The sequence below is a fragment of the Dama dama genome, chromosome 24, assembly GCF_033118175.1.
Source record: "Dama dama isolate Ldn47 chromosome 24, ASM3311817v1, whole genome shotgun sequence".
NCBI lineage: Eukaryota > Metazoa > Chordata > Mammalia > Artiodactyla > Cervidae > Dama > Dama dama.
The window spans coordinates 54,594,453-54,621,200 of record NC_083704.1 but is presented as its reverse complement, the minus strand read 5'-3'; the positions used below and the strand labels follow the sequence as shown (position 1 = coordinate 54,621,200).

The following is a 26,748-nucleotide window of genomic DNA, read 5'->3' as shown; positions in this document are numbered from 1 at the left end:
ATCCCTACAGATATAGACCTCTACGCTGGCAAGGGTTGGCTTCCTGGATGTCAAGGAAAGCAATGAAGGATTGTGCTTAAGCATTACAGAATAATCACTTTTTCCCTCCTATCTTTCTGGCCACCCGGCACCCATTCCCAACTAGGGATGGAATCCATGCTCCCTGCAGTGGAAACACGGTGTCTTAACAACTGAACTGCCAGGGAAGACCCACAAAATAGCCACTTCAATTCCACTACTCACGCAGACCCAGGGCCCACAGATGTGGAGGAACTTGAGGGGCAGAAAGCTGGTATTTATTAAAAGCATCTCCAGGAATCAAAGAGGCTCCCACACTTTCCCCAGTCATCCTTATGGCCCTTTGCTATGACTGACAAACATGCAGAGTGAAAAGTAACTGCAGTTAGTATTGAATTCCTATAGCCTAATTCTTTTGACAGTAACATCTGAAGTGGCATTCACCCAGATTCAGAGTTGAAAGGAAATGTACTATTTTCTTTCCTCTCTATACCTTTTTGTCCTTGGCATAAACAGGGCATTTCTCATTTTGGAGGCATTAAGGGCTGTGAAAAGAAACTAACTACAAGGAGGAACATTCTCTGGGTTTTGAGAAGGATCCTAAGGAAATCGTCTTAATCTGTTTTGACAGCTGTAGCAGAATATCACAGACTGAATGACTTACAAACAACAGAAATTTGTTTCTTAGTTCCAGAGGATGGTAAATTCAACATCAAGGCAATGGCAAATTTGATGTTTGGTGAATCACTGTGTCCTCGTATGGTGGAAGGGGTGAAAGGCCTCTCTGGGGCCTCTTTTATAAGGGCACTAATCTCATTCATGAGGGCTCCAACCTCATGACCTAATCACCATAAAGGTTCCCCTTCCAAATACCAACACGCTGGAAATTAGGTGTCAACATATGAATCTGTCAACATATGAATCTGGAAAACAAACATTAAGTCTAGAGCAGAAATCACAATCAGTGTTTTAAGCTCTACTGCCACAGTATCTATTCTTTTTCTGATTAGACTTCACCATTTCTGCCATGACTTGGTAGAATATTTTGGCGAGGAAATCTTGTTTTTGTGAAAACATTTTCTACGAAAATAGTTTGTAACTTTCTGGGTATTAGCATGAAAATTATTTTACTTTAAAATGTTTAAAAATAGCAACCTAGATGCCCATCAGCAGATGAATGGATAAGGAAGCTGTGGTACATATACACCATGGAATATTACTCAGCCATTAAAAAGAATTCATTTGAACCAGTCCTAATGAGATGGATGAAGCTGGAGCCCCTTATACAGAGTGAAGTAAGCCAGAAAGACAAAGAACATTACAGCATACTGACACATATATAGGGAATTTAGAAAGATGGTAACGATAACCCTATATGCAAAACAGAAAAAGAGACACAGAAATACAGAACAGACTTTTGAACTCTGTGGGAGAAGGTGAGGGTGGGATATTTCAAAAGAACAGCATGTATACTATCTATGGTGAAACAGATCACCAGCCCAGGTGGGATGCATGAGACAAGTGCTCCGGCCTGGTGCACTGGGAGGACCCGGGGGAATCGGGTGGAGAGGGAGGTGGGAGGGGGGATCGGGATGGGGAATACGTGTAAATCCATGGCTGATTCATATCAATGTATGACAAAACCCACTGAAATGTTGTGAAGTGATTGGCCTCCAACTAATAAAAAAAAAAAAAAAAAAAGACATAAAAAAATAAATAAATAAATAAACTGAACTGAAAAAAAAAAAAAAAAAAAGTTTAAAAATAAGAAAATTCCCTCTGTGAAAACATGATACATTTCTGTACTTAGTAGTAAAGCTCCTTTTTGAAGAACACAATCTTAAATAATGAAAATTAATTAACAATATTCTCTAATATTATGCGTTAGAGTAGACAAGACCACTTGTTCTGATTACTGTGTCATTTTCACTGGCTTGTTTGTACTGTGGTCTGAATCAGGCTCTAGGGGAGGCAGGAGAGGTATAGTACCAAGTTAGGCTTTGGTTTGCCAAAACAGATTCTTTGGAAAATGGTAGTTTGGGGCTTGGCAAAATCATGTGGTGATTAAAATTACATGAATCCTACCCCCTAAATACCAGATGCAGTTTTAGTCCTTTTTTGTCTTATAAAAAGACTGTCTGTGCCCTAACGAAAGGACCACTGGTTTGGTTTGCAGGGTTTTCAGCAATAACTGCATTTTCTTCAACACTGTCACTAGCCTCATGAGCAGTGCAAAGGTCTAACACTTGAGGATGAGAAGCAGAAGATATTCTTCACAAATGAGGATGCTGGAGTAACAGGGGCTTAAGTAGCAGCAACGTCCTCCAAATAGCCTGGTGATAGATGTTCAGAGAGGAAACAGTTTGTGTGGATCAGTTCTTTTAGATCACTGGCAGTTTATATTAAAATGGCTAAAATTGTGTCAGCTTATGAATGGACAGCTTCCCCAGCGTTCCACTGCTCACCACCAGCTATAGAAGCCTCTGTTTGCCCTTCATTTTCTTTAGAAAGCTCTGGTTCCACATTTTACTGCATAAAATGGGAAGGAGGCTCATTTTTAAAAGAACCTGCTGAGATTCTCAAGTTGAATTTTTTTTTGCTGGTGAACAGCAACACATAGAAATAAATTTGCCCTGTAAAGACATTAATTAACATTAGTTAGACTGACCTTCTGGTTATAGTAACTAACTTCTTGAACATATAATTAAACTCTGACATGAATTATGTCTCTATTCAAATAAAATAAAGTTTCTCATATTGCTCAAATTAGTATTTTCCTTTTTCAAAGCAAAAGCTGCTGTGAGGTAAAATGATTATAAGGTGTTATTATGGCTTGTAAATTAATAATTGGGATATTTAATTCTATTAAAAAAAATAGGTGAATTGTGGTATATTCATACAGTGGAATACGACAGAGAAATGAAAAACCCAAATACAGCATAGAAGAATCTCACAGGTGTGATGTAGCAAGAAAAAGTCCAGATACAAAGGAGGCGATGTGCTGTGACTCTATACATATATGAAATTCAAAATGATAATGAAAATCACAACAGTGGTTTCTCTGGGAAAATACTAATTGAGAAGGGGCATGAAGGTAGAGGTGACAAAGATGGGCACTGTACATATGCACTGAGCTGTGTGCCTAGATTTTTGAACTTTACTGTAAGTCAGAACTTAAAAGGGAAAAAAGAAAAAGAAGAGTAGTCCTCTACACCAACAGAATACATTAGAAAATGAAAACTATTTAAATATATTCCATTTACAACAGCAACCAAAACTATATAAAGTGCCTATAAATCTTTAAAAATTATTACAGATCAATAATAAAACTTTATTGAAGGACCTAAAAGAAGCCATAAATATACCATACTCATGGGGTGTGGGGCTCAATAGTGAAATGCAATGCAATTTCAATAAAATTTCCAAGAGACTTTTTTTGACAAACTTGACAATCTGACTTTATATTCACATGGAGGAGTAAAGACCAAGTAATGTCGCTAGACAGCAATGTCAAAGGGCAGAAAGATGATCTGCCCTCCCCAATAGCAAAACTCCTTATGAAATTATAGCAATTAAGACAGAGTATGATATTTTGCAAAGAGAGGCAAAAAGATCTTAGGGTCAGACATGAGAGTGGATGTGTGTAACTGAAGTAGCATTTCAATACCCATTTAATCAATTGAAAAAGATAACAGACTACACACAGATAAAATTCTATCCTTACCTCCAACTATATTCCAAAATAAATTCCCAACATACAAATGTGCAAAATAAAACTTGAAGGTAATTAGAAGAAAATTTAAATGCCGTTTGACAATAGATTAGGTAAAATTCCATAAGATATAAAACACACAAACCACAATAGGAAACACTGATGAATAAGACCACATTAAAAAAAATATTAATTGTAATAGCTTTTATTGAAGGATAATTTACAAACCATAAAATTCACTTAAGTGTACAATACAATGATTGTTAGTAAATTTACAGAGCTGTACAACAGTCTCCACAACCTAATTTTATAGTATTTCTATCACTCCTAAAGACCCCTCATAACCACTCGCAATCGCCCCATTCCTACCACCAGCCACAATAAAACAGTCTTTTTCGTATAAGAGAATCGTAAGATAAAAGTCAGACAAAGAACAGGTATTTGCAATATTGATAATTATCAGGAAAATCAGTAAACAATATATGAAGAATTCCTCTAAATAAAAGTGGAGGAAAATAAGAAAATGGAAAAAAGATGAGGCTCAGTGGCTAATAAACATGTGATTAAATGCCCCTCTTCACAAATACTAAAGAAATGCAAACTTAATCATGAAATGATTTCAATTCTATAAGACTGGAAAAAATAAAAAGTATAAACATCCCAAGCACTGGCCAGCCAGGGAGAAATGACTTCTCTCTTATGATGATGATGGCAACACAAAACCAAAGTTGTGTGCCCTCCACAACCCAGCATGTACCCAAGACAGCAGGTTCTAAAACGTCCTCTGCAGCATTGCTGTAACAGAAAAACGGGCAATGACCTAAAGGTCCATCAGTGGGAGAATGGATAAATGAATAAGTGTATTCATAAATTGTACAGTTCCGAATTAATAATCCACATGTGTCAACATGAATACATTTCAAAACAAATGGGAAAAAGCATGTTTGGAAATATTTCTAGTATGCCATCATTGTAAATTTTTAATACATAAAACACCATACATGAATTTATGGACACATATATGTATTAACAAGAACAATGATGTGGAATGGAAGAATATGCATCAACTTTACAGGAGGAAAGGAAAGGAGGAGGCTGGTTATCTAGGAAGAAAAGGGAACTTCAGCTTTTAATAATTTTTAATTTCTTTTTTAAAAAGTCTGAAACAAATATGGTAAAATGTTAACATTTTCTAATCCCTGTGCCCAGTATACTAGTATCATTCTCTGAACTTGTATATCTTTAAATAAAAAAAAAGTCTTCACAGTGTTAAAAAGCCTGATGTTAATACACAGTAAATGACAGAATAACATGCTAACAATGGTTCCAAAGTAGGGTATGAATACCTGGAATTGGGTGAAGTGAAAGTTGCTTAGTCATGTCTAACTCTTTGCAACCCCCATGGACTAGAGTCCATGGAATTCTCCAGGCCAGAATATTGGAGTGGGTACCCTTTCCCTTCTCCAGGGGATCTTCCCAAGCCAGGGATTGAACCCAGGTCTCCCGCATTGTGGGTGGATTCTTTACCAGCTAAGCCACAAGTGAAGTCCAAGAATACTGGAGTGGGTGGCCTATCCCTTCTCCGGAGGGTCTTCCAGATCCAGGAATCGAATCGGGGTCTCCTGCATTGCAGGCAGATTCTTTACTGACTGAGCTATGAGGAAAGCCCTGCTGCTGCTGCTGCTAAGTCGCTTCAGTCGTGTCCAACTGTGCGACCCCACAGACGGCAGCCCACCAGGCTCCCCTGTCCCTGGGATTCTCCAGGCAAGAACACTGGAGTGGCTGAGGAAAGCCCTAATTGGGTAGAAAACATTACAACTCCTTGATCTGTCTTCCTCACTTGGCTGTCAAGCACCACTCTCTCCTCATTCTCCTGGTACTCAATCTACTTTGCTGGTTCTTTCTCTTCTTCTCACACTTTTAACGCTGGAGGCCTCAGGGCTCAGTCCTTGGTCCTTCTCTGTTCAGCTACACTTTCAGTTCAGCCCTCTTTCTGGAGCACCAAATTCATATAACTGACTGCCTATTTGATCTAGGAAGTTTAAATTTAACATTTCCAAGATAGAACTCATCTCCCCAAAGCCCCCAAAACCTCTCCACCTGCAGTCTTACCCATCCCAGCTCCATCTTTACAGCTGCTCTCACAAAAATCCTGACCGTCATTCTTGATTCCTTTCTCTCAAACCCCACTGCAGGAGGCTATCATGTAATCCTACTGAATCTATCTTCAGATAGATCCAGCTACTTACCATCTCCAGTGCTACCACCTGGTATGATCACCAGCATCTCCCCCCTCCTCACTGGCGTTCCAGTTTCCATCATGGCCCTCCTGCAGCCTGTTCTCAGCCAGGGGCTCTGGTAAACTAAGAGTCAGAGCATGTGACTTCTCTGTTCAAAACCCTGCAATGGCTCCTATCTCACCCAAGGCCTTGCCATAACCTTCAAGTTCTGCATTCCTCCTCACGCCCGTTTTCCCTCTAATCTGATTCCTATCCTCTTCCCTTTGCTTATTACCTCACTCTAAGTCACACTGGCTAGACACACAGGGAGATTCCTACTCTGGGGTCTCTGCACCAGCCATTTCTTCTGTCTGGACCATTCTTCCCCAGATATCCAAGTGGCTAACTCCCTCACCTCCTTCGCTCAAATCTCTCTCCATGAGGTCTACCCTAACCTCCCTAAGTTTAAACTGCAAACCCATTTGGATGTTTCATCTTCCTTACTCTGCTCTTTTTCTTTTTTTCATGGCATGTTCTAAGTTTTATTTATTGATAATGTCTATAGTTTATTATTTTTACTATAATGATGTCAGATCCATGAAAGAAAGCATATTTTTTCACTAATATATATTATCCAAAGTGTCCTGCATGTGGTAGCGACACAATAAAAACAGACGTATGCATATGATGTATATAACAGATGTGTACAGCAGTAAAAGTACATGACATGAAAAATGTTCATGACAGGACAAGATTTTTCTTTCTCTTTTTTGTTTACTATTAGGATTGTAAGTCAAAAAAGTTTACATATTTCTAACCTAGGGCTACCAAAACAGAACAAAGAGTTAACTTGGCTTTACAGAGAAGAAAGCATGATAACCAAAGCATAGAATTCCAGACCAAAGAAAGAGAACGTAAAATTCTGTTTTGACTCTAAAAAGAGTTGATGTATGAAAAAAAAGGTTTAAATGTACCTGGATAAAAATGGCAATTAACAGAAACTAAACAAGATATGTAAGAAGAAAGAAGATAGCCTATGAGGAAGATAAGATCATTTTTATTACTAACACAAAAGAGAAACAAGGGGTGAAAAATCAAGACAAATATACAGAAAATCTCAATTATAAAGAATAAACCATCTCAGAGAACTTAAACTAAATTTAAAAGATATAACTAGTTTTGCTTGTTTTAATTCAACAACACAGCAAGCCTAGAAAGTGGCAATGAATAAAAGCCCTGGCAAAGACAGAGAAATTCCAATCAGATACAGTGCAGAATAAGGTCCAAACTATTTTAAGAACTAGGAAGGCATTGTCTTCACAGAAAGAGAAAGACAATACCTGGTCACCAAGTTTGTCCAAGTTTGTTAGCTGGGCGGGCACAGACACTCCAAAATGCAGATCAGCAGACAGGCACTCTAAGGAGCTGGTTAAGAGTTGGTAATTTTGTGGCCAATGTATTTTTATAGCCTCAGACTAATCACCTGAGTTTGGTATGCAATCATTTTGTAAAAAGAAGTATCCTTGGAACCTTTCACACTGCACAGGTATATTTGTAAATTTCCTCATATTTTCATTAAAACTGGTTTAGAAATCCAATATTTCTACTTCGAAAACTAAATATACTCAAGCACTAAAAGTATATGCCAAAGTATCATGCCCTTAAAACAAAGCATATGAAATGTATTTAGTCTTTTGAAAGTCTATAAAAAGTAATTTAAACTTGGTAAGGCAAGAAAGCTAAGTAAAATTTTGGCAATAAATCAATAATTTATCTTTGGTTTGTTTTTTACTCTCCAAGGGAAAAACAGCAAAATCACTCAACTGAAAAGAACACAATGGACAGATAAGTCACTCTCACAGAAAACAACAACATATAAAGCTCTAGTTGCATGGCTCTGGACTGTATGAAAACTCATTTCTAACTATTTCAGAAATAAAAAGCTGATATGGACTCTTAAGAGGAAGATACTCTCAAATACTTTCAAATTCAAGGACAAAAAAAACTACAGCTGAAAACTAACATGAAAGCATTATTTGTTCTCTAAAGCATATAATCAAGGGAAACTAATGTTTTCTTAAATTCAAGCCAATTCTTGCTTTTATTCATTCATATGGGACTGTAGGGGGCTTCCCATGTGGCTCAGTGGGTAAAGAATCCATCCACCTCCAATGCAGGAGACTCAGGCAGACACAAGTTCAAACCTGGGGTTGGGAAGATCCCCTGGAGGAGGGCGTGGCAACCCCTTCTAGTATTCTTGCCTGGAGAATCCCATGGACAAGGAGCCTGGTGGGCTATAGTTCACATGGTCGCAAAGAGTCAGATACAACTAAAGTGACCGAGCACACACGCATGAGACTGTAGGTGCTGGTAAGATTAGTTATACTTATGAGGGTTAAAGAGAACAGTCCTCCTTCCTTCACACCCCAAGAACTGTTTCAGGCTCACAAACCTCACCTCTGAGGAAGACAGAAACAGAGAGAACATTCTTGAGGTAAGGATAGCTGCCAACTTGATTGCCCTTCCAATCTACCAGGAACTGGAACATCCCTCACCTAGAAACCAGAAATGTGTGCAAAGACCTAGAGCAATCTGGGAGGTCTGAAATAAGGGGAAGGGGGAAAAAAGGCTTAAAGGTATCCTTTTTGTTTATCCTCAGAGAAGAGGTTGCTTAGACATCTGGGTCCTATCCAGGAGCAACGGACCTAGTGGAACCCTTCTGAGGATACCAGGCTGAGAGCAAACAGGTTGAGTTCCACTTTACACACACACACACACACACACACACGTATACACACACACACATATACATATACTTGTGCTTAGTCGCGCAGTCATGTCTGACTCTTGGTGATCCCATGACTGTAGCCTGCCAGGCTTCTCTGTCCATGGGATTTCCCAGGCAAGAACACTAGACTGGGTTGCCATTCCCTTCTGCAGGGGATCTTCCCAAGCCAGGGACTGAACCCAAGTCGCCTGTGTCTCCTGTACTGGCAGGTTCTTTACCACTGAGTCATCAAAACAAATTATTTCTTTTGCTGTTGTTTTTTCATTTTGTTTTGTTTTGTTGGGCCGTGCCATGTGGCATGAGAGATCTTAATTCTCCGACCAGGGATCGAACTCATGCCCTCTGCAGTGAAAGTGCAGTTTTAACCACTGGACTGCCAGGGAAGTCCCCCCAAAGCCAAATTATTTAAATATTCTAACTGTTCATCCAGGCAGTTGTTTAAGTATATACAGGTGTAAAAATCATCAAATGTTGTGCACTTTATAAATATTTCATACTTCAGTAAGAGTTACTTTAAAAGGGAACAAAAATTTAACAGGGAAAAACCAATCATTTGAGGGGGGAAAATCTGTGCCTAAACTAACACTGGAAGGCAGAGTGTATCTGTCATGAAAAGGCATAGGCACTGTCTGAGCAATGACACTCCCTGGCTGTGTTGCCTAAACATTACTCTCAGTTTCCTCAAATGTAAAGTGAATGTACTGTTACTTGTCTCATGGGTCTATTAAAAAAGAAATTCCTTCTCTTTTATCCACTTAGTTATTCAAAAAAAAGGAAAAAAAGCCATGAAGACCAGGGACTATAGATTCCAATCAAACGAGGAATATTACATACTGGTTCTCTCTTTGAACAAACTATAAAAAATACAGTAAACTAAAAATTAAAGATACTTCAAAATTTTACTAAAAGGCTCTCTTACAGAAGCAGTATTTCAAGAGTAATTTTCTCGCTTCAGCCAACTCCCACGTGAAAAGTTTCATTCATCTTAAATACCCACCCTACCTTCCATCCAGAAAATAGCATTTTAGCAACTCCGTAATCATCAGTGTTATTCTTTAGGAGATTTGAGATGCTTTATTTTTGTGTGTGTGTGTGTGGGTTTTTTTTGTTTTTCTTTTTTTTTTTTGAGATGCTTTAAAAGAGGATGCTGATAATCAAGTTCTCAGCTGTAAAGAACTAGTCATTGAACACTGGCACAAGAAGTCAATGAAACAGAATTCAATCTGCCAAACATAGGTATGAATATGCAGTGTAGATAAATGACCTCAATGGGACGGGGTGTTAGGGATGAATACTCATCACCAAAAGCACTGCTCACTGCTCCCAGAAATTAAAATCTGGAACACCTAGCTAGGACCCTCTGGTTGGTGCTAGTTTTCAAACAGCACCCATGGAAGATCATCAGACAAAGAAGAGTCAAGCTTTTTAAAAAAAAAAAAAAAAAGAAAGAAAAGTTGCATATGAATTAAAATTAATTCACGTGTATAACTTTTTTTTTTTTTAGATACCAAAATACCAGCCACATGACCAACAGTCCAGAGAGGCAGTACCAATTGTGGTAACCAAGCTTGGTTACTTACAAAGGCGCAAATCACCATGGCCAGGCTCCACAAAGAGATGCAGGATGAACGCTGTGGATGACCAAGAAGCCTCCTAACCTGCATCAATTAACAGAAACCCAGAATCGTGACAAGTAACTGAAGCTCTTAGAGCAAACAGACCCCCTCAATCTAGAAGGTCGTGTCTACTTGCAATAGTTCCAACTTCCCACTTCAATAGAATGCCCATTTGTTTCTGACTTAGTATGGGTATATCTGGAAATCTGGCAAAAAACAGAAAATGAGGCTTTGAGCTGAGAACTACGAGGAGGAGTAATAACAAAACTGGGCCCAGAGTCCATAGGACTGTTCAACCTTCTCCTAAACAGTGTCCATGTGATATAGTCTGGGGGTCAGGGAAATTCTACTTATAGATATTTACCACAGAGAAATGAAAACATGTACACACAAAGACTTGTATGAGGACATTTATTACATCTTTACTCATAAGAGCCAAAAACTAGAAACAACCCAAATGTCTATCAGCAAACAATACGGCCATAAAAAGGAATACTGCTATTGCTAAGTCACTTCAGTTGTGTCCGACTCTGTGCCACCCCATCCCTGGGATTCTCCAGGCAAGAACACTGGAGTGGGTTGCCATTTCCTTCTCCAATGCATAAAAGTGAAAAGTGAAAGTGAAGTCGCTCAGTCATGTCCGACTCTTCGCAACCCCATGGACTGTCGCCCACCAGGCTCCTCCGTCCATGGGATTTTCCAGGCGAGAGTACTGGAGTGGGGTGCCATTGCCTTCTCCGAAAAAGGAATACTACTCAGCAATAAAAAAGGAAGACACCAAAACAGATGAATCTCAGAAACATCATACTAAGCAAAAGAAACTAGATATGAAGGAAAATATAATCAATTTCCAGTACTCACAGTAGTTATGTTCTCTAAAGTCACTGCAAACAAAAAAAAAGAGTTAGTGAATACTGTGCCGCTGCCCCTAGAGGAAACAAGAGTTAAGTTTCTGTGAGCCTCGGGTCACAGCACTTCCACCAATCAATCAATTTTTAACCTTTCAGAGCTACATACATATAATATATAACATTGTATGTATATTACTGTTTAAAGACACTTTTAAAAATATATAGTTGACTCATAAACACTGAACTCTCAGCCAAGTGCACTATAACTCAGACCTAAACAAACCTTATCTAACACATGTATTTCTTCATAAGGCGCTTCACATCCTTCTTATACTTAAGAAGATTAGACAGCACTCCAGCACTGGTTACTTGGGAGCCATTTTAACCAGCAAAATTATCCATAAAAAGCACAAAAACATGAATAATCATGTCGCTAAACAGACCATGAAAAGAACACCTGTTTACAGAGTGAGTATCCCCCACTTTTCAAAAATTCACTTTACGCCACTTTGTTTTTATGAAAGACCGATATTAGTACTGCTTTCACTAACCAGAACAGATCCAAAGAGCACGTTCACTTTTATGAAAAGGCAGCAAGTGAAAACAGCATTCAGTATTTGCTTTGCAGGGAGTCGTTGCAGAGGTGGAGTGCACCCAGAGCAGCAAGAGGGGCACGGCCAAGCTCCTGTCCTGGGAGCTCCACTCAGCATCTCGAGCTGCTCGGCTCTCAACTGTCTGTGAGCGTCTGTGCATCATCCTGATTTACACTGTGCGTCCGCTAGCCAGAGGAGTCCTAAGGCAATTGCTTTTTTCACTTTGTGTCATTTTGGCTCACCAAAGGTTTTACAGGAGCACTCTCCATTCATCCGAACGCACTCCACCTTCACCCGAAATCAAGGCAAATCTGTACTACAGCTCAAACAAGGCAGCAGAGTGGCACCTCGTTCCCCTTCAGCGTCCCTAATTTACTGCCAGCTAACCTCTGATGTAAATACATCATTTACCAACCCAGAAGTTTATACTACACTGTTGACTGCAACAAGGTACCAATTAGGATGTCCTGCATGATCTCATTTTTGTAAAACTTACAAAAAAATCACTTGAAGAAATATGGTCAAACAATAAAACACTAACAGTGAAATTATGGACAGTCCTGTTTTTATTTCTTGTTATTCATAAATTATCTTTTTTTAAACTAGTGAATATACATTACTGGTAAGTTATTTTTTATAACAGCTTCGAGATATAATTCACATAGCATACAAGTCACCCATTGAAAGTGTACAATTCATGGGACTTTCCTGGTGGTACAGTGGTTAGGACTCTGCTTCCACCATAGGGAGCACGGGTTCAATCCCTCATCAGGGAACTAAGACCCCACATGCCACAGGGCATGGCCAAAAAAAATGAAATAAAAAATAAAAGTGTACAATCCAAGAGCTTTTAGTATATAAAAGTTATGTGTAACCATCACTACAGTTTTAGAACATACCCATCACCTCTCATCTCACCCCAAGCCCTAAGCAACCACTCATCTACTTCCTATCTCTGTAGATTTGCCTCGTCTGGATGTTTCATATATTAAACCATATAATATGTGACCTTTTGTGTCTGGCTTCTTTCACTTAGCATAATGTTTCCCAGGTTCAGTCATGTTGAAATATATTTTGGTACATCACTCCTTTTTACTGCTAAATGATATTCCATTGTATACATAAAATATGTATATACCATATTTTATTTATACATTATCAGTTGATAAACATTTGGGTCATTTCCCCTTTTGGTTATTATGAATAACACTGCTATAAACACTCATATATAGGTTTTTGCTTGTACATATTTTCATTTTTCTTGGGTAGATAACTAGGGAGTGGAATTGCTGGTAACTCTAACCATTTGAAGAACTGCCAGGCTATTTTCCAAAGTGACTGCATCATTTCACGTTCTCACAAGCTGAGTATAAGGACTCTGAGTTCTCCACATCCTCACCAACACTTCTCATTATTTAACTTTTTGATTACAGAGTAAGTTGCTTATAAGTGTTCATTCAATCATAACAGGCTCAGATTTTTATGGTCTTCAAGGTACTCTTATTTCCTGACATCAAAATTTCGATTTGAAAAGAGTCCAAGAGAGAAAAAAAAAAAGAGTCCAGTCCTAGGCCTGCTCACCTTCTGGAAAATGAGGAGACAGGAATAAATGAGCTAAATCCCCACCTACAAATAAAAACTTTTACAGAAAAGATGAGATTTTCTAAGTATTCAAAAAAAACAAAGTCTCTATCAGGGATCCAGCACTGAAATGAACATATGTTCCCATCAAAACTCATTTGCAATGCCTCTTACATAAACCCAACTTCAGACTGTAATAGCAGCAAACATGAATGAGAGTCTCAATCTACCACCTCTTGTAAAAGAACCAAGATTGCTTAGGTTTTCCCACACAGAATTCATTGCTTAAATCCTGCTGTAGTACAGGAAGAGAAATGAAATCAGATTTAAGATCGGGGCAAAAGCACAGATCTACTGGTGCAAACATACAAAATGCCTCTCTGCTCCAAGCCAGAGACAGCTCTACCTGGCTTTCCCCAGCTCTACCCATCACTGCTCCTTACAGTTTCAGGGCAGCTCTGGGAGGACAAGCAGCAAACACTACTGACACGATTACAGCAGCCCAAGGTGGCAGTGAGAAGACCCAACCAAGAAGAGAGTCTAAGCATCTCAATGCTATGCTCACCCAATACATGTTTTCCAAGTCAAAAGTAGCCAGGAAGAGGGATGAGCCACACAGCCATTTCTGAGATGCAGAATTACTTTCTTTTGTTGGGCTTCAGTTCTGCACTACGTGCAAGTCCTGCCTCTTATAGAATGATGGGCCTCCATCACTGATGCGGTGCTAGAGTGCAAGCCCTCCAGGCAGTGGAGGACGTGGAGATCCATGGTGAAAGTCTCACTTCTACCTGCCTATTCCCTCCAATTCCCTGTTTAATTAGAGGGTGTTCCAACTCAGGCACATTTAGCACATTTTTACAAACATTTAGTTCTCATCTACTACATGCAGGTACAAGAAGACACAAAACTACAATCTCTGCAGCAAAGGGGTTAGGTCTAATCAGAAAAAAAGCTATTCTTAAAAGAGTATATACTGTGTCATTGTTTTTGATAAGGGCAATAATGCCACTGCAGTTCAGAGGGAGTAGAATATTCCTAAGGACAGGAATGTTTGGGGGAGTGTTTCATAAAGGAGGTAGGAAGGACCTGGGCTGGACTTAAGAGAGAAGTGAAACTGAAGGCAAAGGGTTATCCCCAAGAGGAGCAAAAGGAAATGGATTAGCTGGCAACAGGATCTGTGTAAGAAAATATCACAAATGGAATGATTACCAAACTGCTGGCGAAGTGAGGATTAGGACAAACCTGGGAGAGGTGGGTTGGGACCAGCTGGGCAGCAGCACCGTAAATGCCACATTAGGACATCAGATTTCATCCTATATTATATATGCCTGCAGCAGTTTTGACTCATTAAGTCTGCTGCTCATAATAGTTAAAAATGCTGACATTTACAGATGAATTACGTACATACAAAGTTAAAGTAGATGGAAGGTCCGCTATCCTAATATCCTACTTATTTGCACTTAAAAATGCCCAGCACAGAAGTACTGCTATTAGCTATCTCTTGAGTAACAAAATAGGCTTAATCAAGCAAGCATCATCTAATACTCCTAAGTATTCACAAGGCAGTAAAAGCATTAAAAAAAAAAGACAATAAAAGTTCTTGGCTATTCTGTAACCTCCTCGAGCCAACAGTTCTAACACAGAGTTAGACCGGAATGTACTGTAATGGACCCCTGAACCTAAAATTGCATGCAAAAGTTAGAGTAGTTAAGAAGACTAAGGAAGAGATCTGTTCTCTTTCTACATCTCAAAGATACCCGAAACAGACTAAGAGCCTAACCTATGGTTATTTTTCACAGAAAACAGCAAGCATTTAACCCTGTGGCAGCCTTAACTTTCTAAAAAAAGTGTTAATCAGAGGGGAGTTGGGGGGAAGTTAGTTTGAGGCCATTTTGAGAAGCTCCTAATATTTTTGTGTCTTCCTTTCTTGACAAGAACTGCCCAAGGAACTGGTCTCACCAAAATGAAAATTCATTCAAGATTCGAAAAATGGCCCAAGGGAGGGTAAAGAAATACCTAAAGACTACTCACTCAACTTCTCTCTCCTCACAAGGCAAACAGCAACAGGCCACCAGCTGCCTCTGGTTTCAGCATCTTCTCCAAAAGCACCTCCTGACCAAAGGGATAGTTTCTTGCAAAATTAAACATTCTGAGGTGATAAGATCCTGACACAAGCACACAAAGTATTGTTGTTCAGCTTCTTAGTCGTCTCAGGCAGGCTTTCTGTATGACCACAAACAGAAGCCTGTGCTGAGAAACCAAGGGACCACAGACAAGCAGAAATGTTTTCTGGAGCCCTCAGCACGTTTCCTAGACCTGCACCCCTTATGCGGGGTCTCTAAACCTCCTACCCTCACAAAAGAAAGGAGCCTGGAAGTCTGTTTCACTGGGCAAGATACATTTACTCTGTTAAAAGTTAATTTGGCATTCACGAGACAAAAATAAGTTTCATTTCTTTTTCTGTTTCTAACACCCTCTTACATTTCTTTTGTCTCCTTGACTACACTTGGCAGATTATCTTTTTAGGCGATACTCACTTTCTCCCAGAGGCAAAAGAGGAAGCCCTTACCACAACTCCAAAAAGTGATTCAAAACAACAACAAAATAAATAAATATATATAAAAATATATGTCCCGAACCAAAATTCGGGCATCAGGAACATTTGATCAGGCCCTTCAGGAAGACGCAAACGGTGAACTCCGAGGAGTTCAGGAGGCAGGCGTCGGGCAGAGGGGTCTTTGCCTGTTCTGAACCACAAGGGCCGGCACACTGGCCGGCCTGCTTTGCGGGGGCTTTCGACTGGCTGACCTAGTCTTAGTCTCAATCGGTCTGAAAGTCACTCGCAGGAGCGACATCTAAGAAAACAGTACGTGCATTTCTCACCTGGGAACAACACAAGACCCCGGAGAGCACCAAGCTGGCACTGGACACGTTTCAGCGCTGCGGGTCAGCGGAGCCCAGGGCTTCAGTCACAGAAACTAGTTTCCCGCTACCCCGCCGGCCAGCCCTCAGGAGCGGGGCTTTCGGAGCTCTACCCCGAGGCCGTCCTGCGACCTCGGCACCAGCATCGAGGAGACTTCACTGGCGGCCGATCAGGACGCTCGAGCGATGCTCAGCCGATGCCCCTGCCCTGCGCGCGCCTGCTCCAACCCCGCGCCCGCCGCCGCCCGCCCCACGGCGTCAGGCCGGTCTTTCCGCCCGGCTCCTGTCACTCACCGGCCCGGCCCGGGCAGCGGGTGCCCACGGCTCCCCACGGGAGCTGGGCCCCCCGGGCCTCCAGGTTTCGGCCCGCCCCCTGGCAGGCAGCGCAGGTGGCTGAGATCCGCAGGAGCGGCCCCGCACCGGCCGCTCGGTCCAGCTCCCGGCGCTGCCCACTAGGTACGGATCAACAACAAGATGGCGGCCAGCCGAGGGGGCGGGGGCCGGGCGTCATAGTAACCAGGACGGCAAAGAACCCGCCCCCAGCTTAGAACACTCCCAATCAACAACCTCTTTGCCCGACGCCCAGTGTAGTGCCTCCCGATGACAGGTTGGCCGGCCTGTCAGTCAGAGCCTACCTCTCGCCTCCCAAGCCGAACGCTTCAGCACGTGACTGTGACGGCAAGGATTGGCGCACGCGCGCCGTTCCTGGAGTTGCTGGAGGCAGAGCTTTGGCTAGCTATTCCGGAGGCCGTAGCGCCCTTGGCATCCGTGAGTTTTCGGCTCCTGAGGGGAGCCGACAGCGTCTTCTCATGCACGCATGCACACTTAGGGAATGTCTGCTGTATGCTTTTTTTGGTCACTCACCCTGGAAGGCAGGACTTGTCCCTCACTACTGAGGAAACAGACTCAGTGTGGGAGGCTGGGCCAAGGTTACGCCACCTCTGGAAATGTAAGCGCCGAGTTTCGCGCCTCCTCTTACTGGCTCCTGTGTATAATGCCCTCTTTCCAGTGGATTCCCTAGCTTTGCCCTTCATCAGCCTTTTGTGCCCCAGCAGTCTCTGTCCTGTTACCCACGTTTGTCCTGCGTGGAGTTCAGTCCTCAGCACAAGCCCTGGCAGACACTCTTATTCCTGCCCTAGGGCATCTTGTCTCCAGCTCTTATAACAACATCTTTTGCCCTGGACTGTCATGGTCTGCCACCGAGCGCAACTTAACGAGCCTTGGGGAGACTGTTACCTTGGGCTTGGCATCAAATGTAATCACATAGCTTGATTCACATAGCCTCACATCAAGTGACCGGACTAGCTAGCTTTGTGACTTTTGAGGCTTGCTTGTTCTATCTGTGGAATGAGGATAAAAATCAAGCTTCTTAGAGATGAGCATCTAATGAGCCCTTAGAGCATTCTAAGTGCTCAGGAAAAGTCTGCCTGCAGCTGGTTCCTGTAACATCCTGCTGTGAGGCCAGCTCTAACACCCTCACTTCTGTGGAAGCACCATGAAGCATATTTTTCCCACAGAAGGCACTCGACTTCTTCCTCTGCCTGGGGCACTGTAACTGGCTCAGGAAGGGAGGTCCTCAGCTACTCTGAAAGTGAAAGTGGCTCAGTCCTGTCTGACTCTTTGCAACCCCATGGACTATACAGCCCATGGAATTCTCCAGGCCAGAATACTGGAGTGGGTAGCCTTTCCCTTCTCCAGGGGATCTTCCCAACCTGGGGATTGAACCCAGGTCTCCAGCATTGCAGGCAGATTCTTTACCAGCTGAGCCACAAGGGAAGCTTCTCTGAGAAGGTTCAGATCCATAAACTTGAAAGAGGGAAGAAGATTGAGAGAACTTGGAGACACCACAGTTAAGATAGTCTCCACCAAGACAGCAGGTCTTCTGGGAGAGCTGGCAGTATCCTGAGACTTGATGCCAGGCTGGGTATGGGGAGTGGGCTAGCACTTCCCCCCACAGAACCCGCCCTCCTGCACGCTGCTATGGGCCACTTGGCCATGTGCAGCACAGGGGACAGAGGGCCCATGAACCAAAGAGATCAGAAGGATATGGGAACACCTCAAAAGGGGGCTATTCTCAATCCCTCCATGGCTACCCATGCCACAGGGTACTCAACCCTCACTTCAATGCAAAAGCTCCAGATGCAAGAAAACCTCCACATACAGTCAGCAAACTGCCCTGGAAGTTGGTGGGGCTCCTGGGCCCTCCCCATCTGCTAGAGTAGGTATCCTCTGAGGGGACAGACCAACTGGAGGCCCCCTCAGTCATTGATGAGGATAACAGTGTCTTAGCTCTGCAGAACATTAATCACAGTCAGCACTGTACAATGCCTTCTTGAAAGAAAAAATAACCTTGTTCCCATAAGACAGGGCATCCTCCAAGTGAGAACAAGGAAGCACAGATCTCAGAGCTTCTCCCACATGTAGGTTACCAGGCAAGGACTCTTCTGTTGGTAATTTTGTTTATTATTGTATCAGCTTGAAAACACAGAAGAAATTCTGCAAATATGCAGCTCCTGGGCCTCAGAGCCAGCGCCGGGCTCCTGTGTGCGTGTTGAACAGGTAATCTCTGCCTGTACCTGAGTTCAGATTGTCAGGGGAGAAAGAGAGGGCCCTGCTGGCTTCGGCAACACTGCCTCCCTCCCCTAAGGGCAGGGAAAGATATTCCAGGACCCTTGGTGTGACCCCCCTGCTCCCTTCTGCTTGATCCGGCTTGTCCTCTCCCTCCTTTCTCAGCAGATCATTTGAGGTCTGCCTCAGATACGCAGGAAGCATCCATGAGCCCCCGAAACTTGCCATGAGCTCCCCTGAGCCCTGTGCCAGATTACTCTACCATAATTCATGGTGACAGTGGACCATTTGGGGGCCTCTTCCCTCACAACTTTCCCCCCATAATCCCCCAGAGGCAAGAACCAGATCAGGGTCCCAGTGTTTGGCAAACACTGGCTGAAAGACGAGTAGGAGTGAGAAGAGACCCCATTCAGGGAAAGAATAGATAGTGAATGTCTGGTGGTAGGCAGAGATATTGAGATGAGGTCTAGAGAGAAAGTGGGTCAAAGTGGAGAATGGTTTGGAAAAAGGGGAACTCACGGGAGTCCTGGGCTCTGCCATCAAAATGCTGCTGAAGGGAAGAATGAGGAGGGTGTAACGAGGTGAACCCCGCCCATGGGGAGCAGGTGGAGGCTTGCCCCCCCAAAAGGGTCAAGAACCCACCTGCTTCCTGCATCCTGATGGTGCTGGTATGGGCCCTCCCACAGGGACAGCCAGCCATGGGAAAGGGGGCAGGCTTGGCAGGGAACACTCAGCAGCAGCCTCAGTGCCCACTGCACAGGATGGTAGGTTGACATACCAGGCTTGTGACACTGCTGGGTGCCTGGGGTGTCTCCATCCTCGGGGCCTCCACGAACCCTTCAATGGATCCCTTAGTTCCCTGGATACTGGGGCAAAGCAGAAGCAGAAGTAGGATAGGGCTCTGACCTCTGGCCTGAGTTTCAGAGATGGGCTTCCAGGCATAGAGGTAGGCAAAGGAAGCTTACCTGTTTAACAGTAGGGCCTGGGGGGGTTCGCTTGATGCCTGGAGCATCTGGGTCAGCCTAAAATGCCAGGAGGAGAGAACAAGCAGTGAGAACAGCAGACCTGCTGGCTCCAGGAATCAGCACCATTCATCTGCCACTCTTATTGGAGATAGCCTGTGTCCATATGCACTGGCCACATTGTTACTCCCATCTTCCCCTGGGTTCAGTCTTGTGCTCAGGAGAAACTCAGCGTCTTAGGGGAAGGTCACATTTCAGGTGGAAGGCAGGGCTCAGGAGTAGGGGTAAATACCCAATGCATTACAGACTCAAGAGTCTAAAGCCCTTGACCTTATCCACACCCATCCCATTCCAGACTGGGTTCTGCCAGTGAAGGAGATAACTTTCTCCCAGTGTCTCTCTGCCTCTAAGTTGATGACCCCCGGAGGGAGGGCAGTCCTCCTTAATATCATTCTGTCTGCTCATCAGCTTGGGCAGTCTTGGGTAGAACCAGCTATCACAGATGCGAGACCTGGGGGGAGGCGAGCAGCATAGGAATAGGAAGCTTACCCCCGCAGGAGCCGGCTGAGGAGCCAGCCCAAACCCAGGAGGAGAAGGGCACTGGTCGCTGTCAGCACCACCACGAACCAGGGCTCCGGCTGCCAGAAAACCTCCGTGTCTGTCACAAGCAGGGGTGTCATCCTTGAAGGCACCTGAAATGGGGCCACATCTTCACCACTGTCCTGCCAAAACGCCCCAGTCATCCAACCTTCAAACCCCTCCAAGGGCTGGGCCACCCCACACCCCAGGTTTCTCCTCTGTATTGCCAGGCTCTTTGCACTCAGCCGTTTCCTCTGAAATGCCTTCCCCAATTGTTCCGCCTCAAAAACCATATCCTTTCTCCCCACCCAGCAAGGGCCTGAGGAACCCCCTCACTGTGGTTCTGTGGGTGCTGGTGGCCCCTGTGCTGGCCCTCCAGGGCACTAGATACACAGTGACAGTGGCCGTGGTGCTGAGGTGGGGGCTGGAGGGGCCGGCATCGGCCACACGGATCAACAGCTCATATGTATGGGGCTGCTCTGGCCAGGGGGCCCCCAACGTGAGGTCGTTGTGCACCAGGACAGCTCCTTGCAGGCTGAATCGGCTCTGACCATTCCCTGAAAAACAGAGTGGGAGAAGAAGGGAACCATGGCTGGCCTTGGCCTGCCCCTCCCCCGCAGCCTGGGGGGGGCCCTCATGGCCCTCACCGCCAACAATTCTGTAGGAGAAAGCCAGGCGCTGGGGCTCCTGGGGCACCCGACATGACATTGTGGTCACCTCCAAGCTACGGCCCAGGTGAGCGTAGATGGTGAGTTCCTGAAATGGGGGCTCACACTCGGGGGCATGGTCGTTCACATCCTGCCGGAAGGTAGTCAGATCACCACCCCCAAACCCCCAGTCCAGCCCCTCAGCCTCCCCCCATCACAACCAGAATCTCGGTGTCAACCAACAGTTTCCAGAACTTTCCACAACAAGGCCCCAACCCTCTCCAGCCAACCAGTGGAGGAAACGGAAGCAGAGAGGATAAGCAGAGCACCCGAGGGGGAGATGAACTCTTTCCAATTCTTTCTGATGCTTCAGGCTCAGTTACCTCAACCTCAATGGTGATGGTGCAGGAGCCTGAACGGTGGCAGGTGGGGTCCTGGTCTTGGCTGTGGTCAGTCAGCAGGACAGTGAGCCTGTACGACTTCTGCAGCTCATAGTCCAAAGGCCCCAGGAGGCGAACCTCCCCTAGAAGAGGGGGCCACAGCTTCAGCTTGCAGAGTCAACCCTGGCTCCACCCTCTCCACCCAGCCCTGGGGTGTGAGTACCGCTGAGATGGTCCACAGCAAAGGGGGCGGACCCGCCAGAGATGGAGTACTCAATGCTGTCGTGTGGGTAATCCATGTCTGTGCCCACCACAGAGCCCAGCAGGGTGTGGGGCCTCGCATCCTCACGAACCCGGAATGTGCGTGAGACACAGGTTGGGGAGAACTCGTTGACAGGCGTCACCATCACCAGCACAGGCACCTCAGCTGGAAGCCATTTGGAAGTCAGGGAGCTGGCCTGGTTTGGCCCAGCCCTGCCCTGGGAGTCAGAAGAGGGGGAGGCTCTGGAGGGTGGGGGGCAGTAGCTCACCCAGGGGTCTTTAGTGGACACAACCCTGCCCTGTTGGTTTCTGAGGGAGGAGAGATGACCCCCGTCCTGAGGACAGGAAGAGGGGCACAGAAGAGCCCTGTCCTGAGTGTACAGGCCTGGGCCTGGTCACTCACTGGTCATCAGAGGCTGACCGCTGTCAAGCACCAGGATGGAAGCTGTATGCTGGAAGCAGGCGCCTGGAGCGTCACAGTCCAGTGTGTGATTCACCTAGCCAGAGGGGCAGGAGAGTGAGGCGCAACCAAGGCCTAGGAGAGCCTCGAGCCCACTGGGCTGCCTCAGGCCAGGTTGTTCTCACATAGCCTACCCTGACCCTCCGGTAAAGCAGGTTGGCTGCAACACCATATCCTTCGCCCTCATGGTCTCTGCTCCCACGGGACCACTGGGCCACCCCCTTCCTGTCCAAGCACCCTAAACGTGGGTCTGAGGGCGGGGTCTGGGTACCTCCAGGACTCTGTCTCGCAGGCAGAGGCTGGAAGCGCTGGCAGGGCTGTGGAACAGCAGTTGGTAGTCCAGGGTGGAGCCAGGAGAGTCCGGGTCAATGCAAGTGAAGGTATTCAGCACGGTGCCCACAGGCGTGGTCTCGGGGATCTGAGTCCTGGGAGCAGAGGGCGGGCGGCAGGGCGGGAGCTGGGGCTGGGCCGAGAGCCCTGACTCTCACCCAACAGCCAAGGTAAGACTCCCAAATACTCACACCAGCAGCGCTGGGAGGCAGCGCGGGGGCCAGCGGTTGACCGACTGCACGTCCACCCAGAAATCAAGTTCGGCGCTGTCCCACGGCCGGAGTCGCTCGAAGGCCTTCACCCGCAGCCTAGTGACCGCGGCGTCCGGGGCTTGCACCAGCTCCAGGGGCGCGGTGGTCCGGACCACGCCGTCGACTGGGCGGGGTGGCAGGGCGCGGGACGCAGAGTTCGGCCCCGCCCCCAGGTCAGTCCGGTTCGCACCCTCCCACCTCTCCACGCCCACCTCTCAGGGCGCAGAGATCAGGGCGCAGAGACTGACCACCTGGCCGCCACCACCAAGGCTCGTTTCTAACTCCGGGCCCCCAGACGCGACCTCGCCCCAGATTCTGCCTCAGCTCCAGGCGTTGCGGGTCACTTCTAGACCAGCCGCAGAGGCATCCCCTTACCCGCCCTCCACGCCCCTCACCGCGTCCGATGGAGAAGAGCCGGCAGGGCACCGGGGAGACGATTTCGTAGCGCACGTCGAAGCCCCGGGCGTGGACCTGAGCCACCTTACTTCCGGGAACCAGGTTTTCGGGAATGGTGATGTTCTGGGCTTGCTGCCTGGACCAAAATGGGAGCTCTGGCTCCTACCTGCTCCCGGAAGGGTCTGCAGGCTCCTCTCTTGGGTCTTCCCTGGTACAGCAGCCAGCTGGGGATGCTCCCGCAGCCCTACACCTTAACCCTGCTCCCGAGTTCCTGGGGCTGGGTCCTGTCTTTCCCACTATCCCCAGGGTAGGGGAGCCTTACAGGAAAGAAACCTGGCTGGAGGGAGCAGGCAAAACTTTCACTGTCAGCATCCCATGGCAGCTTCGGCCTTGTCCAAAGGTCACCAGGATCTGAAGCTGGAAGACCTGCCATGCACACAAAACAAGAAGGGAACTACGATATGTGTTTACCCACATGTGTGTGCCCAGCCCGCCTCAGGACCCCCATAAGGAGCCCCACACTCACTCCGCCCCATGACCTGTTACTCTAACAGATATTCCTTCCTGTCTTACTCTTCTGGGTCATAAGTCCTTCTCTTTGGATGCACACAGCCCCCAAATGAGTAATATCTGAATCATTCACAACATGAATTAGCATGGTAGAGTTGCCAAGAGCCAGTCACTCAGATGTGGAAGCTTTAAAGAAGGAACTTCTCTAGTCTCCTTCAGACTGCACTTGCTGCTGTACTCAGAGTTTTCACTTCCTGTGTGACTGCTCAGAACTTTCTCCTTTCTGTAAGGGGCACTGTGGGCTCCTGGAGCCAGGGATCCCTCTTCTTTCTAGAGCTCCAGAGCCCAGCACAGAACCAAGCCAAGGCAGGAGGGTAGCCAGCATGGGGCAGCAGGTATGGGCTATGTCTGGGAAAGGCAGATGATTGACGAGGCCAGGAACAAACAATCCTCCATGAGGTAATGGCTCTGTCCATTTTATGCCCAGTTCATGGATATCGCCAGGTCCCCAGCCGTGCTCACCTTTTGAGCCTGGCCTTTGAGTCCCTGGGATGGCGCCCACAGCTGACCCTGCCCATCGATGGAGAAAGGTCCAGGGAAGTACGGAGGGTCCTGGGCACTGGTGATGTTCATCTGACAGGAAAGAGATGCTGGAGGCCCCCTTCCCTACCACAGTGCCCCCAGGCAACCCTGTCAAAATCCCCCAAGAACCCAACAGGTATCTGCCCACTCTCAAATCTCCTGTACTCTGCCACTGCTACTTACTCTAGCCTGGGGTCCCCTGGCCCTGATCCAAAATCATCTCTGCTTTTAAACTATTCAGTTTTTAAACTACATTTCTTTGGGGGATTGCAAAAATGATACAGAAATTTTTTTTGGAGAATTTAGAACACAGAAGAACTTTAAAGAACTCAACCCCTGAGAAGTCCCTATGGGAACAGCCATAGTCATTGGGGGTTGGGAAGCCCTCAGTGACTCTCTCCAAGAACATGCATCCTGCAGAGGCCCAGCTATAGACTAAAGAGTCCTTCTGCAGACTATTCTTGGCCAGGCAGGGGCTGGCCTTGGTCTTCCCATCCCCCTCCATCCTACCCCCGCCCCCACCACTGCCCACATGCAGGCCTCACCTGGGCTCCCTGGCCTGGGAGCAGCAGAGTGTACAGCGGGGTCCCAGGCATGACAGTTTCTCGAACCTGAATAATTTCCCCAGCTGGCCAGAGGGGAGGTCAAGGAAGTTCAGGCCGTGCCTGCCCACCGCCCCCCCACTCCCGCCTGCTGCCTCTAGCCTTACCCGGGCTGGCAAATCGACCAGCACACTGGTCACGATTAGGGTCCCGCTGAACATTCACAGAAAGCTGACCCTCCGTCACTTGGCTCCCACATGTGTACTTCAGCTGCAGCTCATAGTGGTTCACTGTCAGGGCATCCAGCCGGGCCGAGCTGCTCAAGGTCATCTGTGGCAGACGGGCAGTGCCATGTGGGGCTGAGGATCTCCATCCCCCAGCACCACCTCTAGGGGCTTCCCTAGTGGCTCAGACGGTAAAGAATCTGCCTGCAGTGCAGGAGATCCAGGTTCGATCCCTGGGTCGGGAAGATCCCTGGAGAAGGGAATGGCAACCCACTCCAGTGTTCTTGCCTGGACAAGAGGACAAGAATTCCATGGACAGAGGAGCCTGGCAGGCTACAGTCCATGGGGTTGCAGAGTCAGACATGACTGAGCGACTAACACCATCACTTTCACACCACCTCTGACTTTGTGAATTTAGAGTTTGCCCTTCCCCCACTGTCCCCAGATGTGCCCATGATCCTACCTTGCCCACATAGATCCCCTGCCACCTGGTCAGGCTAGGTGGGTTAAAGAAGGTGGTGGGTGGCTGTACATGGAGCAACTCCAGGGTTGGTACATTTGAAGAACAGTTGAGGGGGAAAGACAGGAGGATGGCACCAGGTCCCTGGCTCTCAGAGATATCTACGAACCAGGGCAGGCAGTTGAGGTCTGTGAAGAAGAGACAATTCAGGCTAGAGACCCCCATGCTCATCGAACCAGGTACACAGAGTCCTTCCCTTCTGCCTTGGGGCCTGGCCACATCTTGGAGACAAGCAGCCAAAGTCTTCCCTTGTCCCCCACATCCAACCATGGATTGGCTCATTTCACAGACTGGGGCTAGGTCTTGTCTTTCCCACTGTCCCCAGGGTAGGGGGACAGTGGGAATTTGGGCAAGGAAGCAGCTAAGATAAGGAATGAGAGTCGGGGTTCAGATCTTTGCCCTTTCCTGGCTCCCCCCAGCCCCTGTCCTCTATGGTAGCTTATCTGAGAGGGAGTGGGACTCCACTCTGGACTCAGGGGGTGAGACATGAAGTTCCCCCACCCACCAACTCCTCACCAGAGACAACCAAAGCAAGAAGAAGCACCAGGGGCCTGAGCAGCACCATAGTGGCCTGAAGACACGACAGCAGAGGAGACTCCAGAAAGGCAGACGTGTTTTGTCAGGGCCACCCTGTTGCCAGGTCTGTTGTTCAAACACAGGACTCCTTGGCCTCCAAGATTCTAGCCCCACCCAGCCCCTGGTGACTGAGCTCTGGACGCTATAGGTTATCAAGAGACCTGGAAAACTCCATTTTTTCACTGCTCCCAGTGGATTTCCCTGTTTATCACTACCATGTGAAGGAGATGTGAGGGGAGAGAGACCAAGCTTCAGATAGGGAAACTAAGGCTCCAGGAAGTCTTGGTCATGCAGTTCTTGGAGACAGAGTACCCACAGCAGCCACTTTGCCAGGAGAAGTGGGCCCAGGGCCTGTTACCCCACAAAACCCGAACTCCAGCTGCTCACCCCCATTAGAACATTATCTGCCTGTGAAATCTGAGCCCAACCATCAACAAAATCTCTCAAAATCTGTCTACATTCAACAGACAAAAGGTATCCTTGGTGATAGAAATAAAAATGGTGGTTACTTTGGGGCATAGCAATTGGAGGGGACAAAAGGTGGCCTCCTGGAGTGGCTGGTGATATTCTATATCTTGATCTGGGTGACACAGGTGTCTACAGATTTTAACATGTATAGAGCCATACCGTTAAAGAGCTGTTCATTCATCTTATTTACAT

At 46.3% G+C, this 26,748-nt stretch overlaps 2 protein-coding genes across 4 annotated transcripts in view; both read right to left on the bottom strand.

The window, feature by feature from the left end:
* The window catches only part of IP6K1 (inositol hexakisphosphate kinase 1), a 38,802-nt gene extending 22,027 nt beyond the window's left edge, over window positions 1–16,775 (bottom strand). Inside the window, exon 1 of one of the 3 annotated variants that reach the window (XM_061128567.1) lies at window positions 16,595–16,775. The gene's annotated coding sequence lies outside the window, so the exon portion shown is untranslated. Of the gene's footprint in view, window positions 1–15,409; window positions 15,491–16,261; window positions 16,506–16,594 lie in introns of those variants that run through there. The other 2 variants (XM_061128569.1, XM_061128568.1) reach the window with 2 other exon arrangements.
* A 1,975-nt stretch (window positions 16,776–18,750) lies between these two features.
* On the bottom strand, window positions 18,751–26,077 carry CDHR4 (cadherin related family member 4). The gene is made up of 19 exons (XM_061128564.1): window positions 26,029–26,077; window positions 25,456–25,640; window positions 24,936–25,098; window positions 24,772–24,854; window positions 24,167–24,277; window positions 23,457–23,560; window positions 23,134–23,270; window positions 22,679–22,862; window positions 22,429–22,582; window positions 22,101–22,194; window positions 21,660–21,863; window positions 21,440–21,579; window positions 21,057–21,207; window positions 20,746–20,966; window positions 20,380–20,522; window positions 19,834–19,890; window positions 19,647–19,734; window positions 19,388–19,415; window positions 18,751–18,876 (listed from the first exon to the last, which is right to left on the bottom strand). Exons 1-19 carry the CDS (start codon window positions 26,075–26,077, stop codon window positions 18,821–18,823), a joined length of 2,352 nt encoding a protein of 783 aa, XP_060984547.1. The 3' UTR covers window positions 18,751–18,820.
* Window positions 26,078–26,748: the final 671 nt, after the last annotated feature.

What these genes read in the sequence shown, in the direction of transcription:
- CDHR4 (XM_061128564.1), bottom strand. Translation starts at nt 26,077, where the DNA reads ATGGTGCTGCTCAGGCCCCTGGTGCTTCTTCTTGCTTTGGTTGTCTCT. An exon ending in TCTTGCTTTGGTTGTCTCTG is followed by an intron (nt 25,641 to 26,028) that starts GTGAGGAGTTGG and finishes TCTTCTTCACAG; the next exon opens with ACCTCAACTGCCTGCCCTGG. An exon ending in TGCTGTGGACCATCTCAGCG is followed by an intron (nt 21,580 to 21,659) that starts GTACTCACACCC and finishes CCCCTCTTCTAG; the next exon opens with GGGAGGTTCGCCTCCTGGGG.